This window comes from Colletotrichum godetiae, assembly GCF_030913485.1.
Source record: "Colletotrichum godetiae strain CBS 193.32 chromosome Unknown BDP55scaffold_19, whole genome shotgun sequence".
In the NCBI taxonomy this organism is placed as follows: Eukaryota; Fungi; Ascomycota; class Sordariomycetes; order Glomerellales; family Glomerellaceae; genus Colletotrichum; species Colletotrichum godetiae.
The window spans coordinates 596,668-613,300 of NW_026851267.1; the positions used below are offsets into that span (position 1 = coordinate 596,668).

At 52.4% G+C, this 16,633-nt stretch overlaps 6 protein-coding genes across 6 annotated transcripts; 5 read left to right on the top strand and 1 right to left on the bottom strand.

Moving 5' to 3' along the window:
- Positions 1–715: 715 nt before the first annotated feature.
- BDP55DRAFT_693724 (major facilitator superfamily domain-containing protein) lies at positions 716–2,482 on the top strand (the record flags this gene model as incomplete). The annotated part of the gene is made up of 2 exons (XM_060577264.1): positions 716–1,350; positions 1,405–2,482. 2 exons carry the CDS (start codon positions 716–718, stop codon positions 2,480–2,482), a joined length of 1,713 nt encoding a protein of 570 aa, XP_060430066.1.
- A 782-nt stretch (positions 2,483–3,264) lies between these two features.
- On the top strand, positions 3,265–4,452 carry BDP55DRAFT_728401 (peptidase family M28; the record flags this gene model as incomplete). The annotated part of the gene is made up of 2 exons (XM_060579432.1): positions 3,265–3,917; positions 3,972–4,452. The coding sequence occupies 2 exons, from the start codon at positions 3,265–3,267 to the stop codon at positions 4,450–4,452; spliced, it is 1,134 nt and encodes a 377-aa protein (XP_060430067.1).
- Positions 4,453–7,051: 2,599 nt separating this feature from the next.
- Positions 7,052–8,931, top strand: BDP55DRAFT_768239 (uncharacterized protein; the record flags this gene model as incomplete). Its single annotated transcript, XM_060581021.1, has 3 exons — positions 7,052–7,881; positions 7,944–8,057; positions 8,615–8,931. The coding sequence occupies exons 1-3, from the start codon at positions 7,275–7,277 to the stop codon at positions 8,929–8,931; spliced, it is 1,038 nt and encodes a 345-aa protein (XP_060430068.1). The 5' UTR covers positions 7,052–7,274.
- Positions 8,932–9,613: 682 nt separating this feature from the next.
- Positions 9,614–10,462, bottom strand: BDP55DRAFT_551725 (3-hydroxyacyl-CoA dehydrogenase; the record flags this gene model as incomplete). Its single annotated transcript, XM_060569135.1, has 1 exon — positions 9,614–10,462. The coding sequence occupies one exon, from the start codon at positions 10,460–10,462 to the stop codon at positions 9,614–9,616; it is 849 nt and encodes a 282-aa protein (XP_060430069.1).
- A 1,153-nt stretch (positions 10,463–11,615) lies between these two features.
- On the top strand, positions 11,616–13,427 carry BDP55DRAFT_551410 (asparagine synthase; the record flags this gene model as incomplete). Its single annotated transcript, XM_060569108.1, has 4 exons — positions 11,616–12,239; positions 12,295–12,714; positions 12,766–13,302; positions 13,356–13,427. 4 exons carry the CDS (start codon positions 11,616–11,618, stop codon positions 13,425–13,427), a joined length of 1,653 nt encoding a protein of 550 aa, XP_060430070.1.
- Positions 13,428–14,475: 1,048 nt separating this feature from the next.
- Positions 14,476–16,503, top strand: BDP55DRAFT_551762 (uncharacterized protein; the record flags this gene model as incomplete). The annotated part of the gene is made up of 4 exons (XM_060569138.1): positions 14,476–14,996; positions 15,055–15,221; positions 15,281–16,094; positions 16,164–16,503. The coding sequence occupies 4 exons, from the start codon at positions 14,476–14,478 to the stop codon at positions 16,501–16,503; spliced, it is 1,842 nt and encodes a 613-aa protein (XP_060430071.1).
- Positions 16,504–16,633: the final 130 nt, after the last annotated feature.

Genomic DNA, 16,633 nt, shown 5'->3' on the forward strand with positions numbered 1-16,633 from the left:
CGTGGCGCTTATGGCCTGCAACCCGTCAGCTTGGGCTCGCGGAAGCTTATCAAAAACATCACCTGCTTGACCCGTCATCGTGTCACGTCAGCAGACGGCCAATCGGACGGCGATGGGAGTGACGTTGGTGAGATTGGGAGCTCCCAGATACCCGGGACGTTGACCACCTTTATGCATGGCCCGTATGATGAGCTTTGTATGCATCCTTCGTCAATGCCCAACCAACAGTTGGTGAGGTTGCTGTGAGCGTTGGTACCGGTTCAAAGAAGTCGTCTTACGGACCGACTATCCGCGCGCCTTTGTGTAACCTGAAATGGTTTCCCAGCGGCATTGACCAGAATCTCAAAGACGCGTATAGCATGAATCAAACGGATTGTTTTCGTATGGGCTGTCTTTGTTGCTGCCTGCGACTTGACGCCAGACAGTCTTGGCGGGTAAGTTGGTAAGCTCGCTGACTCCAAGAGACAGCTTTGATGTGCTGCAGCTATATGCAAAGCTTATACGCTGACTCCAATATGAGATTTACGAGATTACTGAGGCCATTGGCCCAGGTCGCTCAAGTCCAGCTTATGGCTTGCTGGCATATGAGCCTGAGAAGGGGACAGTAGAGGGTGTATTTGAGCAGTCGTGAATCCGGGCTACAATGAGTGGATTGATGATATCTCGCGCTTGGAGGCCACGACCCCAGACCTTTCAGACGAGAACCCTCGATAACATGACGGCCAAGACTGAGACCCAGCTCCAAAGAGGAGGCCCCTTGGAGAAGGTCGAGCCCGACTCCTCCTCCACCAAGGGCCCTCTTTCAGGAGACAACACCGACACTGAGCGAGGCAAAGATATCGTCGTAGTCGAGCCCGTCCGTACCGTCACCGGAATCAAATGGTACCTAATCGTCTTCGCCATCCTCTCCTCAACATTCCTCTTCGCCCTAGACAACACCGTCGTCGCCGACGTGCAGCCGCAGATCGTGCTGCAGTTCGACTCCATCAAGGATATCGCATGGCTCGCCGTCGCTTTCATCATGGCGGCCACGGCCGTCAACCTCTTTTATGGCCAGCTATATTCACATCTCAAGCCCAAATGGCTTTACATCGCTAGTGTCGCCGTGTTCGAGGCGGGCAGCGCGCTCTGCGGTGCGGCGCCGAACATGAACAGCCTTATTGTCGGAAGAGCCTTGTGCGGTCTCGGTGGTGTTGGTATGTATCTCGGTGTCATGGTCCTCATCGCCGCTACGACGACGATTCAGGAGAGGCCTGCATATCTTGCCAGCATCGGGATTACGTGGGGGCTCGGGACGCTGCTTGGGCCAGTGGTAGGAGGTGCTTTTGCTGACTCGGATGCGACGTGGCGGTAAGTTATCCTTCACATTGATCGATAGCCTCCTCAGTGACTGACACTTGACAGCTGGGCTTTCTATATCAACCTCCCCATCGGCGGCCTGGCCGCGCCGGTGTACCTGTTCATGCTCCCGTCCCCAGATCCTCAGCCTGGCGCGACCATCCTACAGCGGCTGGCTGAAATCGACTGGATCGGTGCTCCGCTGATGCTGGGTGCCATCGTCTGCTTCACAATGGGCATCTCCTTCGGTGGCGTCCTATATGAATGGAACTCGGGCTCCGAAATCGCCCTCTTCGTCGTCGCAGGCGTCCTGTTTATCGTCTTCGGCATCCAGCAAGCGTACTGCATCGGCACAACCCAGGAACGCCGCATCTTTCCAGTCGAGCTCATCACCTCTCGCAAGTACTACCGGACCATCATCCTCATGTTCTGCGTCACGGCCGCCGGGGGCTGCGCCATCTTCGTGCCGGTGTACTTTGTTCCCATCTTCTTCCAGTTCACGCGGGGAGACAGCGCAATCGACGCGGCTGTCCGTCTACTGCCGTTCATCCTGGTGATGGTCGCTGTGACTTTGACGCAAGGAGGCATGCTGTCGCATCCATCTGGGAAGTTCGGGCTGTACATGCCATGGTTCACAGTCGGCGGTGTCATTAGTGTCATTGCTTCCACATTGATGTACGTCGTCAAGACCGACACCAGCACGGCCTGGATCTACGGGGCCTCGGCCATGCTCGGCGCCGGCGTGGGAACTTTCACACAAGCGGGCTTCTCGATTGCCCAGGCCAGCGTGCCAGCTCCCAAGGCTGCTGTCGCTTCCTCTCTGATTGCCCTGGCGCAGACGAGTGGCATCAATATCGCTCTGGCTGTCAGCAATGCCGTGTTCCTGAACAGAGCTGAGAAGCGGCTGACTGCGATACTCCCGGACACTGTCACGGAGGACCAGATCCAGGCTGCGATTGCCGGTGTCGGGACGGACTTTGTCACGACGCTGCCTCCTCAGATGCAGCAGGAAGTTCTTGAGGCTATTGTTGAGGCTCTGAATCTGCCGTACACATTGGTCATTACTGCTGGGGCACTTGTCTTGGTCTGCAGTGTGCTGATGAAGAGGGAACGACTGTTCATGACGGCTGCTGTCGGTGTTTGAAAGTCTTTGGAGCCTGGAGCACAGAGTGAAATGACAGGAGATGAAGAAGAGTAATGAAGATGGAGATCTGTAATCTTGATGACGAGATCTTGGGCGGGGATATCGTAAATATGAGGGTGGTTCGACTAGGTATAGAATCTATGTAGATGAGATAGATGAGCGTATATATGGCGAGAAATAAGAGGTTGAATGTAGGACTGCTGATGTTAGCTTCCATCATGAGGATTATCGACACGTTTTCCACTCGAAGAGACTGAGTCCTAGTCATCACTTGGAGCATGACTAGGCCGAGTGAAAGTAGCACTGCTAATGCAGTGCTAGTGATGAGTGAAATGTACAATATGAGTGAGGCAAGGGGTGAGTGAAGGGGAGGAATGAGAGGAGTGAAGTCGTCGCGGTGGAACGTGCACCCACGGGCCGTGCGGAGAAACGGGTCCCAGCGCGTCTTACCTAATGCGCTCAAAGACCCGCTATTTTAAAACAAAGCCACAGGGGGACTGCAGCTCCATGTTGCAGGACAGTTTCGCTCTAACCCGTTGCGGCCGGTCCATCCCTCGGTCGGAGGACGTCCAAAAGTTGACACCTCTTCGGAAACTCAACCACAGCTCTGAACTTCGCATCAAATCCCGGAGCTCCGTCGCGAACTCATCAAAAATCGCCTCTCTCCTATTCCCGACGACGAAAAGACGTGTCGCCATCGATTCCGGCCCGCGAACACAGCATGAGTTCATGAGAACAGGGTCCTATTGCGCCCTCCCTGCTGTCATTCGTCACAGTCCGCCATGGCCGTTGCCGGCCTCCCTCTGGTGAGAGGCCACCTCGTCCGCGGAGTCTGGATCGCGTTCCTTCATCTCCTTTTCGCGGCATCAGTATGCGCCTACACACCGCTTTCAGCAGCCGTGCTCAAGAATGTCACGGTATCTGAGGCCGACTTCGACATTCACAACGGCCCGTTGTTGGCCCCCATTCTCATCACCCGGGTGCCCGGCACGCATGGGCAGCTCAAGACTCAACAGCATTTCGTTGACTTTTTCACCAAGACGCTACCAAAGTGGAATATCCAATGGCAAAACTCAACAGACAAGACCCCCGCCACGGGCAACAGCGATATTCCGTTCCAGAATCTCATCATCAGGCGCGAACCACCATGGACGAAGCCTGGTCAGGCTAATTATCTCACCCTGGTGGCGCACTACGACAGCAAGATTGAACCCAAGGGCTTCATCGGCGCGACTGACAGCGCTGCGCCGTGTGCTATGCTGCTGCACGTTGCGAAGACGCTGGATCCGATGATGACCCAGATGTATGATGAGATGGTTGCCCTTGGGGAGAACGGTGGCACGGTACCCCAAGATATGGGACTGCAGATTCTGCTGCTCGATGGAGAGGAAGCCTTCAAGTCCTGGACGGATACCGACTCACTATATGGCGCAAGGTCAGTTAAAGTATGACGCGAAGTGAGGCTCATCGCACTAACATCGTGCTGCAGGTCTTTGGCTCTCGAGTGGGAGAACACCTTCAACCCTGCCATGTCTCATTACAAGAACCCCCTCGAGCAAATCAGCATGTTCGTGCTGCTTGATCTCCTTGGCTCAGCAGAGCCCAAGGTCCCCTCCTACTTCCAGTCAACCCACTGGGCCTACAAGGCTATGGCCGACATTGAGAAGCGCATGCGTGACCTTAACCTACTCGAGAGCAAGCCCAAGATGCCGTTCCTCTACGACATCAACAAGATGAATCAAATGTTTGGACGCAGCGGCATCGGTGACGACCACGTCCCCTTCATGATGAAGGGCGTCAACATTCTGCACATGATTCCCTCACCCTTCCCTGACGTATGGCATAAGATGGAGGATGATGGAGAGCACCTAGATATGCCGACTGTGAGGGACTGGACGAAGATTGTGACGGCATTTACGATGGAGTGGCTCGATGCGATGGAAATAATGCCTGAAGAGGCACAGAGGTAGCATAATTAAGAAGTTTGGACAGTGGAAGCTGAACTGTGTCTTTTGTTCAAACAAAATCATCTCTGTTCACTGCTTGCTCTTTTGTGTTGACAAATCCCGCATCCTGGAATCATTTTGTTTGCGGTGGAGGTAGAGCGTCTGCACCCATGTAGTGTGTTTGCCACTGTTGTGGTAAACCAAGTGAACGTTGAACTTCTTGACCACCAGGGGGCAATCAACTGAACCTCAAAGGACAGAAAAGTAGCATGGGAATCTGTTCTTATGATCCTTTTCGAGAAATGAGGCACGCTTTGGATTATGAATTCAAATGGTTCACTCTGCCGCTTACTTCGGAACAGAAGACAGACTTCGAACAGCTAACTCGAGGCTACATGTAAGAGTCGCCGCCCCAGTATTAATGATTCAGGCTCCGAAACAGGAGATAGCAATATAATAGATCATTGATTCTTTAAGACCCGAGGCATATTTTCTCGAGGTTTTCTATTCAAATATTCGATCTTTGAAGTCTAAAGTAATTGTTGGATCTCTGGTCAGTAGGTAGAAAAGGGTGGATTCGAAGGCAGCTGGGGCCCCCACTTACGGGTTGCCCAGTGTCACGAATTATGGGCCACAGCAATGGGTTTATAAATCAGGTTAAGCTGGATTGAATTGATCCATTCATAACGGAGAAAGTAGAGCAGTTCATTTAGTAAAGAAAATAATGTCTACGTAACAAAACACGTAGTAGAGTACCTGGCGAGTGCTGATGCCATTCCTGTTTCGTGAGACCAAAATACAAGCTACTTGTGGAGGAATTGTGGACTTCGCTCGATTCTTGCTCCTTCCACCTCTTTAAGCGCAGCAGATTACTCGATTGTTGAATATTGACGTCGTCGCGAATAGAAGGTCTGCCCTGCTGATGTGTATATCAATAGTAACACTCATAACTAGCGGAACCTACTAGTAGAGCATACGAGAGAGATGAACACCCGCCGCTCGAGGTTGAAGACCGATCATGAAAAGATAATTTTCTGTTAACGATACCTTTATTTTTACTTTACGGATTGTTCTTAATTACTTGCTGTTCGACGTGGCAGCTAGCGTATGTAAAACACACTCCAAGAGGTGTGGTACTAGCATAGAAATGAATCTAAAGTCTTGCAAGTAGCAATTGACAATGAAAACATGCCCTAAAAGCTCGCGAAGACCGAGATTTCGAGCCTCGAGGTTGTTAATGGTCTTGTATATGTGCTCCAAGGTTGGCCGAGACAGTGATATGGACATGTTGAGGAACCATCATGGCTTTCATTGGGACCCGTGTGTGGTGACACAGCAAATCATGTGGACTAGGTAGCTGATCAGCGGCATGTGATTGATATGTTGATGATTAAATTGGAAAGGCCATGGGAAAATCAGGTTCAGATATACCCTGTTTCACGTCCCTGAAAAAGCGTGATCCTGTCGAGACCGAGGGCTTCGACCGCCTTCATTACTTCAACCAGAAACGTGATCTTGAGTCAAGCCTGATTGCTGTCTAATTTTCAAGGCTTACTTGAAGATCTTTCTGCGGTCATAGTATCTTGGGACTTCCGTCCTGAAAAGATCTATCGGGAACTTGAGGTTCTGGGCCTTGGCGATTGAGTTCTCCACACACCCTCGAATTTTCTTTCTCTTGCGGGTGGCGGCATTGGAAACCTGATATGACTACTCATCTGGCCAATGAGAAGCTGCTGGGCCGTAATCCTCTCTTTGTACAAGCTGTTCACCTCATGCTACTGTCTCGTCATGAGGAGCCCACTCACCATTTGATCTTGCGTAAGTATTGTTCGCTTCGTGGTGGGGGGAGCCAGATTCCATCTTCGAGGAAGACTTGTCAATTCCCCACAACAAGGCGAAGCAGGATCCTTATGAGATAGTACCACGTTACGAAGAAGAAACAAAAGACTGCGAGTCTGAGTTCGAGTGAGTAGTATCGAAGGTGGCTTTGCCCTTGTAAGCTGCGATGTATGGCTCATAGAGTGGAGACCAATCGGAACACAGCGCCCAAACACATTCAGAATCAGACATTAAGACGCGGGTTTTTATTGAGTACTTACAACTAGATGGAATAATCATCAACCGAGTTGGCTTCAGTGCTGCATGATGGTAACGAGGCCCGGAGGCAGGTGGTGCGCGATGCGCCTGCTTATTCAGCCAATAGTCGACCAAGGCCAGCACTACAAGCTAGACATGCACCGCTCATACGCTTGTCAGGCACGCCAGATCTGGCCGGGCAGCCGTGTCTACTCCCTGCTCAATCCCCCACGAGCTCACATGCCGCTTGGTCTTGTGTAACTACACGGAAGCCACAGGCTCTGATTGTTTCTTTTGTGATGCGGGGGTTCAAACTCCCGTTCTCACACAGCGCCTTTGTCAGTAGTGCGGTAAAACAAAGAATCTTAACTCTCTTCACCTCCACGAGGGACATTCAGGCGAGTTTCAAAGGAATAAACATATATAGCCTACATACCTCACAATATGATCGGCTGAACAACAGGCTTTCAGGCGTCCATACTCAATAATTTGGATTCCAGGCGTGCTCTGCGTTCTCTTTACAAGCCAGGGGGATATAAATCAGAAGCATGCTTCCTCGAAAGTGGACGGACCACGACAAACGTTTCAAAGCACCACCGTCTTCTACGTTCGTGATACCAAATCGCGGAGAACGGGTAGGTTCTAGATCAGGAATGTGGAGAGGTAATAAGAGATTCTTCGATGTTGGTCCCAAAACTTACAAACGAGGCAGCTTCATTACTACACGTCCAGTAATCAAAAACCTGAACGGCCGCCCTTGACTCGCAGGCATGACGTCGACTCACACCAACGAGCAATGGCAATCAGTCAATGCAAAAATACCGTCCAACAGAATCTTCGATTTTCGCAAGGATGGTTCCATGTCCCTCGACTCATTCCGTATTAACAGCAGACCACCTGACTTGGGGTTCAAAGCCATAGTCTCCAAGAAAAAGATGGGGGAAGCTTCGAAACGGTTTTCAGACCCCAAGCGGCGTCAAAAGCTGGAATACGATCTAGCAAAAGATCATCTCGCACCGATTATGATCCTCCTTGACATCGCTCACGGCTCTGGTATCTTCGTCCCGAAGATGGTTACCGCAATAGAGCTTGAATTTCTAGTGATTCATGCTCACATGTACGAACTCGAACATCTTCTGCGCCCTTATCTCAAACTCTGGATGCCTTCAAAGGAAGAGAGACTCGGCGCGGGTAACTGCTGCGATTGTGTTGCCTGGGTCGCTTTAGAGATTGGTAACGATGAGGTTTACAATGAAATGATCAGCCACTTGGCCTTCTGCAGCGGCGTTGATGAAGGAGGCAACATTATAAGCTTAGGATCAAGTACCGATCTATTAAAAGGCAGATACAAATTTATTGATAAAACAGAAATCCCCGGTAAGTTCTCCGCACCTTGTTTATTAGGGACTCAGAAAATCCTCATTGTCTAATTAAAATAGACGCAGTAACGGAGCTCCGTACCGAATACCTGCGCTTCCATCTCAAGCAGCTGAAGAAAGCCATTGCGCCCGAAGACAACAATAGAGTCTGCGTCGCTGACAAGGCAACACCATGTGAGCGCGATAGATGTAACTCCGCAATTCTCAATAACATGTCTTACCACTCCACGATGAAGCTTTGCGACAAGCTCAGGGTCGTCTCCTTGCCTGGAGGTGATCTGAATTATCTGGGCAGTGTCAGAGACTTACGGGATATGCTGTTGGGAACAGAATGCTTTACCATTGAGGACCATAAATATTGTGATCCTTATAGAGAAATGAGATTGAGACTCAAAATTATTTAACTTCAACTGATGCCTTTTGCCTCTGAACTCGAATCAGCAAGATATCTCACAGAACAACCTCGGATCTCAGCATGGGCGTCCTCATAGCAAGTAGACTTTCTTTCTAAACTTCTGACGTATGAGAGATCATTGGTTTCTCAGGCCCAAGACATACTCTTCGAAGTTGCCATCAATGTACCCGTAAATTCAAATGTACACGAGGCGTACAGGCAGTGCACAAAGAAGATGATAGGCTGAAGTGGTCACAGAAGGGCAAAGATCCCAGCAATAACTCCTATCCCGACTGAAAAGGTTTCATTCGAAGATCGAGGCGATCTCACTCTCAAGTCGGCAATCTCAAGGACGGCAGCGTGGTCGAGTTCGTCGTCTGCTCTCGGGCACTGGCCCGCGCATCTTCCGTCTTTCGGGCGATGCTCTTGGGTGGATTCTCCGAGTCCAAGCCTGAGAGAGATGACTGGGTCGTCGAGCTTCCCGAGGTCCGCACTGCGCCTTTCTCCATTCTCCTGAAGATTATCCACGGCCGTTTCTGTGAGGTGCCGCAGTCGCTGACGCTGGAGGAGCTATATCAGCTTCTTGTTGTCACAGATAAGTATGACATGGTGTCGGTCATATTTCAGTTGGCGTCAACCTGGTTCGAACCTTAAAAGTACCTCAATGCAAGAGATGGGAACGAAAAACTGTTGTGGATCGCTTGCGAGCTTGGAGACCAAGACGCATTTAAAGGACAGCTGAAGATCTCGTCCTGACGTCGGGAATCAACAACCAAAACCAGCTCCTTGATAGCCGAGGAATCCCTCTCAACACTTACGAATGTTTCGATGCCAATGGGTTATTAGGTAGGTTTCTGAATCGTGAAGTCACCGAATAGCTTTAACAAGAAGGAAACAGATAACATCCAAATGACCCGGCAGCGTCGTATTTATGATCTAGGGAGGTTTATTGACAAGGCTGCCCGGGACGGACTGGCAAGCAGAGGATGCTTAAAAGTGCAGGAGCCTAAACTGGAGGTGCCTGTTTGCATCAATTTCTATGGCAACCCTCCGAAGGCTGCTGTTCCGCCTGCTCCCGAATGGGACCTAGTCAATGCTCGGTGCAACAACACCTCCCTGGTTGAAGTGATGAAGCTTGCCGAGGCTATAGTCCTATGCAGATTCGGATATTCGCTGGTCTTGGGACTGGGAGGCGAACGAAATCATCTTGGATCTATCCAAACCCTCAATATAATGATTACTGCTGCAGCCTACAGCTACCGAATCTAGGCTCCTTCATTTCCCTATTCAGGCTAAGCTAAGTGAAGAATCTCACTCGAAGCGCACAAATCCTACATCATCGCCGCAACTTCAGATAGGGGCTCTTCGCCCGAGCTCTTTTCTCGCGTAAGAGCTTCCTCTCTTCAGCCGAGTACAGCCCATCCCCCGTCTTCTCTCCAAGCCTCCCTCTAGAAACGTAATTCTCCTCCAGCCAGTCCGTGTACCCTGCCTTCTTTGCGTCCACTACCCCCATGTTCACCCTGTTCCTTTCAACCTGCCACACAGTGTCAAGCCCAACCTCATCCATCTTCTCACAAGGCCCTTTCTCGGCGTGGAAGAAGTCCCGGAAGAGGGCGTCGATATCTCGGGGCGAAGCGAGTTCGGCCTGTAGGATGCGCAGCGTGTCGGACTTGACGGCGGACCATATCCGGTTGAAGACGAAGCCAACCGATTCATGAGGGAGCGCCAGGGGGTTGAACCCCACGCTCTTCATCTGCTTTTTGAGGAAAGGCATGAGGTCTTGGTCCGTGACGCCGCAAGTCATGAGCTCGACGTATGTGTTTCTTGGTGGTAGGTGGTAGTGAGTGTTCAACAGGCGCTCCGGCCGAGTGATGAGATGCCTCAGAGCTGATGTCGGCCATGTCGAGCTGTTGGAAGCTAGGATACAGTCTTCAGGAACAACCGCGTCGACCTTGCCCAGCATCTCACGCTTAATCTCTGGATCCTCCGGGAGAGCCTCGATCACCATCCAGGGGTTGCCACTGCACGATTCCTCCAGAACAGTGCTAGTCGTGACTCGGCCCGGGTGCGTCTCACGAACAGCGCACACTGTAGTGAGTGCGTCGCCGACATAGGGCATCGCTGAAGAGAGCACGCTAGAGTCGACGTCGTGGAGAATGACGGGCCGACCCGTGGAGGCCCACATAACGGCTAATCGCCGGCCGAGGACCCCGGCGCCGAGGATGACGACGGGCCGGGAAGTGGGGTCGCTAGGCGGCGTCCATTTCGGGGTTACGGGGGCTGTTGCTGCTTTCTCAGGAGAACGGCTTGAGAATAGGCGAGTTTGATGTTGAGATGAGAAGGAATTTGATTGCCGGCATTGCGTTGTAAGTTGGGCTTTGGGGAGGTGTATTGCTGTCGTTGTTGGCAGTGTTCTGGCTATTGCAGCCGCTTTTGTGATGCTTCGGCTTGTGATGCCGCTTGTTAGGGTAGGTTGAGTGCGCCATAGTTGTTGACAAGTTCTTCTAGATGCCATTGTGATTCTTAGCTTCTCCTATGTTTGTTAAATCCGAGGGAAAGGCTGTTCGTTTTATAGTAGCTGTCTGTCACATCTCGCTGAGCTGATGATGATGGCACTGTCGCATGATAAGGACGGCCGGGAGAGTGGCGTGATGTTGTCGACTAACACTGGGCTGACCTCAACTGCCAAGGTCGGGTCTTCGCGGCCGGGGTTCCAATTGCATCACGCAACTGGGGAATATCCCCAGATCTCCCCGGAAAAGCAAGGTCACTTGCTCGGGTAGTCCATGCCGCCCTACATCTAGCTTCCGCTCATGCCCTGTCTCCTTCGGGGGAGGGGAAGCCCATGATCCATCTCGGAGGTTTTGCATGACGATGCTAGGCATATGGTCACCTGGCGAATCAGGACCACACCCCCATCAAATGCGAGCATTTCACATGGAACTATGACTGAACGATATAAGAATTCTACTTGAAGGTCTGTAGTTGAAGAACTAATAACTCAAGTGAAGAAATCAAATGTTCGCTCGCTTCACCGATGTTGTTCTTTGGAGTGGGCTAATCTGAGCATCTCCAGAGCATGGGGAGGGAAACAAGTACGTACCTATAGCGATGGTGGGGTTGGCGGTGCTCCATTGGTCCACTGCCCAGGTACCCATTCTTTGGTCCCGAACAAATTCCGTTGGCCGATTCTTGCGCGGACAGCAACTTCAAGACCAACATCCAACGCGGTTGCAAGCCTCCCTCTTTGGGCACGAACAGCAGCAGTACAGCTGCAGACGTCGTCATCTATCATCTGTAGCCAAGGGTCGACTGCGATTACTGCCGCGTAGGCTATAATGTGCGGGATCCACGTCGTCGTTACGCGCGACGGCTTCCAGTCCCTGCCGCAAGACGTCAAGACATGCCTCTGCAACCGCGGTCCGGATCATCTGGGCGAAGCTCGCTGTCAAACATCAGGCGGTAGCGGTAGCCCTGTATTCCTGACTCTGACCTCGACGGTTCTGGCTCTGCGCGGTGACCACATCACCCACCAGCCCTTTCGCGACGCGTCTTCTGGGTCCGTTCTATGCTGGAACGGCGAGGCCTGGAAGATTGCAGGGGAACCCGTCCATGGGAACGATGGAGAGGCGATATTTGCTTTGCTCACCGCGGCCAGTAAGCGCGACGCACCGGAAGATGCGATTTTGAATGTGCTGCGCAGCATCGAGGGCCCTTTCGCGTTTGTCTACTTCGACGCGACTTCCTCCCGTCTATTTTATGGTCGCGACCGCCTTGGTCGACGCTCTTTACTACTCAATGGAGAGGGAGGAATCAGACTGTCTAGCATTGCTGAAAGCACATCATCTTCGTGGGCAGAGGTGGAAGCAGATGGCATCTACGTTGTAGACTTGGCATCTTGGGACGGTGAGTCTCTGGGCTCAAATTCGCCTCGCTCTTGGACGCCAGGTGAGACCGAGACGGTAAGCTAGATATCTCGCACGGCATGCATTACGTTTTTGCTACTTACGATATCAGGTCCTCAACATTGGAGTCTTCAACATGTTGCTCCCGCCATCAGATGTTCAGTCACTCTCAGCAGTGTCACCATCAGTACAAGCAGTCAGGCAGCAAATGACCGAGTCGCTCAAGTTACGCGTCTTGAACGTTCCTGAACCCCCAGCCCATGATGCTGGCAACGACACGCGAGTAGCTGTCTTGTTCTCCGGCGGGCTGGACTGCACGATCCTGGCGCGGATGGCTAGCGACCTGGTCCTACCTGATCAAGGCATCGACCTGATCAATGTGGCCTTTGAGAACCCTCGCTTAGCAGCGAAGGCTGACAACTCTCTTGGTGCGCCAAGTCTCTACGAGGCTTGTCCAGATAGAATCACGGGAAGGAAGTCCTTTGCCGAGCTGACTGCAGTCTGTCCTACTCGTAGCTGGAGGTTCATTGCCGTAAGTTCGCTCATCTTGACTCGGTCATTCTCTTATACTAATCCTTAGTAGGTGGATGTTCCATACCAAGAAGTACTCGCGCATCGGGGCCAAGTGATCTCTTTGATGTATCCCCATAATACCGAGATGGATCTCTCCATCGCTTGCGCCCTCTACTTTGCCGCCCGCGGCATCGGCATGTCACAGAGTAGCCCGTCAGACTCCGCTGTCCAGTACGCTACGCCGGCGCGAGTGCTTCTCTCTGGCCTCGGGGCAGACGAACTCTTTGGCGGCTATGTACGGCATACCACCGCCTTCTCGAGGAGAGGCTACCCGGGCCTTCTCGAGGAACTTAAGCTAGACGTCAGCAGACTTGGGAAGCGGAACCTGGGCCGCGACGACAGAGCCATGTCCCACTGGAGTCGCGAGGTTCGATTTCCGTTCCTCGACGAGCAGTTTGTCAAGTGGGCCATCGAATGCCCGGTCTGGGAGAAGTGCGACTTTGCCTTCTCCGAGGCAGAGTCAGGAGTTGATCCTGAGAAGAGGGCGCTGAGGCTTCTTGCTAAGGACCTTGGCATGGGCGCAGTCGCCCAGGAGAAGAAGAGAGCGGTTAGCAATATCCGACATCGATTGATCATTCCTCATACTGACCGTTCTGCTAGATCCAATTTGGCTCGAGGACAGCAAAGATGGAGAGCGGAAAGACCAAAGGCACAACACTCATTGCTCCATGAGTAGGAACTAGGAGGCGAGTGCTTCCCGAGACTGGCGATGATGACGTACAGATACTTCCGAGCTGGCGGTCCCTTGGACGAAGTCGACAGCAACTGCGCGTTTCTGCTCTGCAGTAACCCTTTGCTTCCGGCATTCGATCAAGTATACAATTAACGACCGCTGGCAATGATGTCGTAAAGGCAAGTCTGAGCCAGAATATAGATGGGTCGAAATCACCGCACAAAACTAGACAAGAATTTACTTTCGATACTTCTCGCCAAACATGGTTCCATCACTCACGACACATCTCAATTTGACCACATTGCTGGCTGTGTCGACCAGCTGGTGCAAATAAATTTACATTAGTCCTCCAGCACCATGACTGAAACCCCAGAGTCTCACAGATCGAACGCTGGCGGCGGTTTCGTGAGACAGCGACACAGGGTAAATGATCCTACTGCTACCCGGCTGTGCCCATGCAAGCCAACATCACGCCAATGTCCCAGCCGTCCCTTGCCTGAGCCTCGAGGTTTCCCGCATGGGGTGCCACAAACAGCGTCCCCATCCCGGCTTGGCAGCAGTCGCTTAGCTATTCTCAGGCCCTAGGAGACACAAACGACCCTGTCATAGCCTTTCTAGTGGGGAAACCACGGGCTGTGCTGTCTCTGTGTGATCCTGCTGCCTTGACGATCAACCCACAGACAACCCCAGGGGCAGATGATGTGCTGCATGTCTTCAGGCCGCTACTCTTACTTTAAGGCTAGGCTGACCTTTCCCTTTTTTGACGTTTTCGAAGTAGCCGTACTTCTTCAAGCACAATGCTAGACTGCGAGCATTGTTTGGATGCAATCTGAAGGCTTCCTAGCAGTCGCCAAATGAGCAAGTATGCATCATCTTGAAGGTCCCTGGGCGGCGGCAGACAGCACCAGACGTCCGCCGTACAATTCAGATTCATCGGATCTCTCGCGAGATGATCGCCGACCGCTCATTCACGTGCAATCAACCGACTCAGCAGAGGCCCGCACCGAGCCGATGGAGTCCGAGCATCACCCCATACCAATGAGCTCCATGACCACCGAGCCCGGCGCAGCCCACGTCTCTGGCGTCCCGCACGTAGCATACAACAAGCTTTCTAACACGGACCGGAACTCGGCGGACTCGCCCGGCTATGGCGGTTGGGACTACACACCAGGAAGAGCAGACACAAAGTCTCATCTATCCCACAAAGAATCCGGTCTCACCCCTCCCGCACCCAAGCAGGCATGGAGTACATCCCTCAAGGGCTGGCTGCCAGAGCTCATATGGTCCATAATAAGCATCGCCTCCGTCGCCGCCCTCGCCGGAGTTTTATCCCGTTTCGACGGCCAACGACTCCCCGAGTGGCCGCTCGGCCTCACACTCAACACGCTCATCGCCTTCCTCGCGACGTTGGCGCGAGCTGCGTTTGTGATCCCGGTCTCTGAGAGTCTGTCGCAGCTGAAGTGGCTTTGGTATCGCAAGGAGAGGCCGTTGAAGGATTTTCAGGACTTTGACTCGGCTAGTAGAGGGCCTTGGGGGAGCATTCAGTTGTTGAAGACGACCAAGGGATGGTGAGTTGATGGTTCTGGCCATGATAATAAAGCCTTGGTGATTGCTAACTGTCAATAGGTCTCCTAGTCTCATCGCGACGATTGTCATGATCACGGCAATCTTCACATCGACCTTGACGCAATCCGCCGTCACATACCCCGTCCGCCTCACGCGCGTAGACGGAGACGCTACAGTAGCTAGGTCAACATCTTACTTCTTTAGTACATCCAATACCTTCTCCGGTCGTACGTCCCACCCTTCATCTCTCATCCGCATCCCACATTCACTAAACATCCCTCTGCAGTGCAGCAAGAACACTACGTCCAGCAATCAATCTTCGAAGGCCTAAGCTTCGACCACACCAAAGAATTCCCCCTCAGCCCAGCCCGCTGCCCCACAAGCGAATGCCAGTGGGAGACCTACAGCTCGTTAAGCATCTGCGCCAAATTCTGGAATATTACGAATTCATTGAACGTCACGACTAAAGAGAGTCCCATTGGGGCACCGCGGGTGAAAGCTTCACTTCCTAACGGGATATCTGCGAACTTGAGTACCTCTCACTTCGGCCTCGTTAGTCTACGTGGTACGAGCAAGCCCATAGCCTCGGACGTGAACCCTGATGCGGCGTTGTTCAACTTTACGGTGATTTACTCCCTACGAGAAGGGAACGACGGTGCGGTCGGAGCCATGGAGGCTGTGCTGTACCTTTGCGCAAAGACGTATAACCTCTCCTTTGCAGGCAACATTGAATCGCGCAAGGTTATCGATGTGACTTCGGACGTCGAACAGGGCTCTATCACGTTCCCTTCCGGCCAGGTCAGAGACGACCTACCCGCGATACGGGACCCCCTCAACCCCGATGAGGACAATTTCCCCTACGGCGGTACGGGGCTCGGCACGATGCAGGGGAGTCTCGCGGATGCGCTCAACGGATCGTATGCGGATCTCAGTAATGTACCAAGTGCCCTCGGTCTTGCGCCGGCTCGGTACTTGGCTGCATTGCAGTACGGTGCCAAGACGTTGGAGGCGCAGGGGCGTGTGAATGTGTCGCGAGAGGTTGTGATTAACGAGGCCGTTGCAAATATCACAAATAACGTTGCAAGGAGCTTGTCCAATTTGTAAGTCTGCTGTGATGTTTTCCCTCGTCTTACGCCTGTAGATAAGGTGACTAACGTAGTCACACGCAGCATCACCAATGACACCATAGTAGCAAGAGGGCAAGCGCTCGCATCGGAGACGTTTGTACAAGTTCGCTGGCCTTGGCTTGCCTTCATCTCTTGTCAGGCCGTGCTCTCCATCATACTCCTGGCTCTTGCCATTGGTCAGACGAAGGCGGCGGGGATCGGGGTGGTGAAGAGTTCTACGTTGCAGGCTATGGTGGCTATCAACTCCAAGGATAAGCAGGCCCTCGAGATTAGGCTCGCGCAGAGGCACCACCAGGAAGAGGTGGATGATGTTGTTAGGAGAGGGCCTGGGATAGCTTGGAGCTTGGGTATGAGTGATCGGGGGTGGAGTCTTCGTATTTGACCATATTTCACAAGGCCTTCTAAACAACCACGGCCAAATGGCCCAGATATACGTAGTTTACTTATGAACAACTATTTTGAGAAGTCGAAATGGAAGATTAAGAGTAAGTTGACGGTTGATCAGGGGCCTT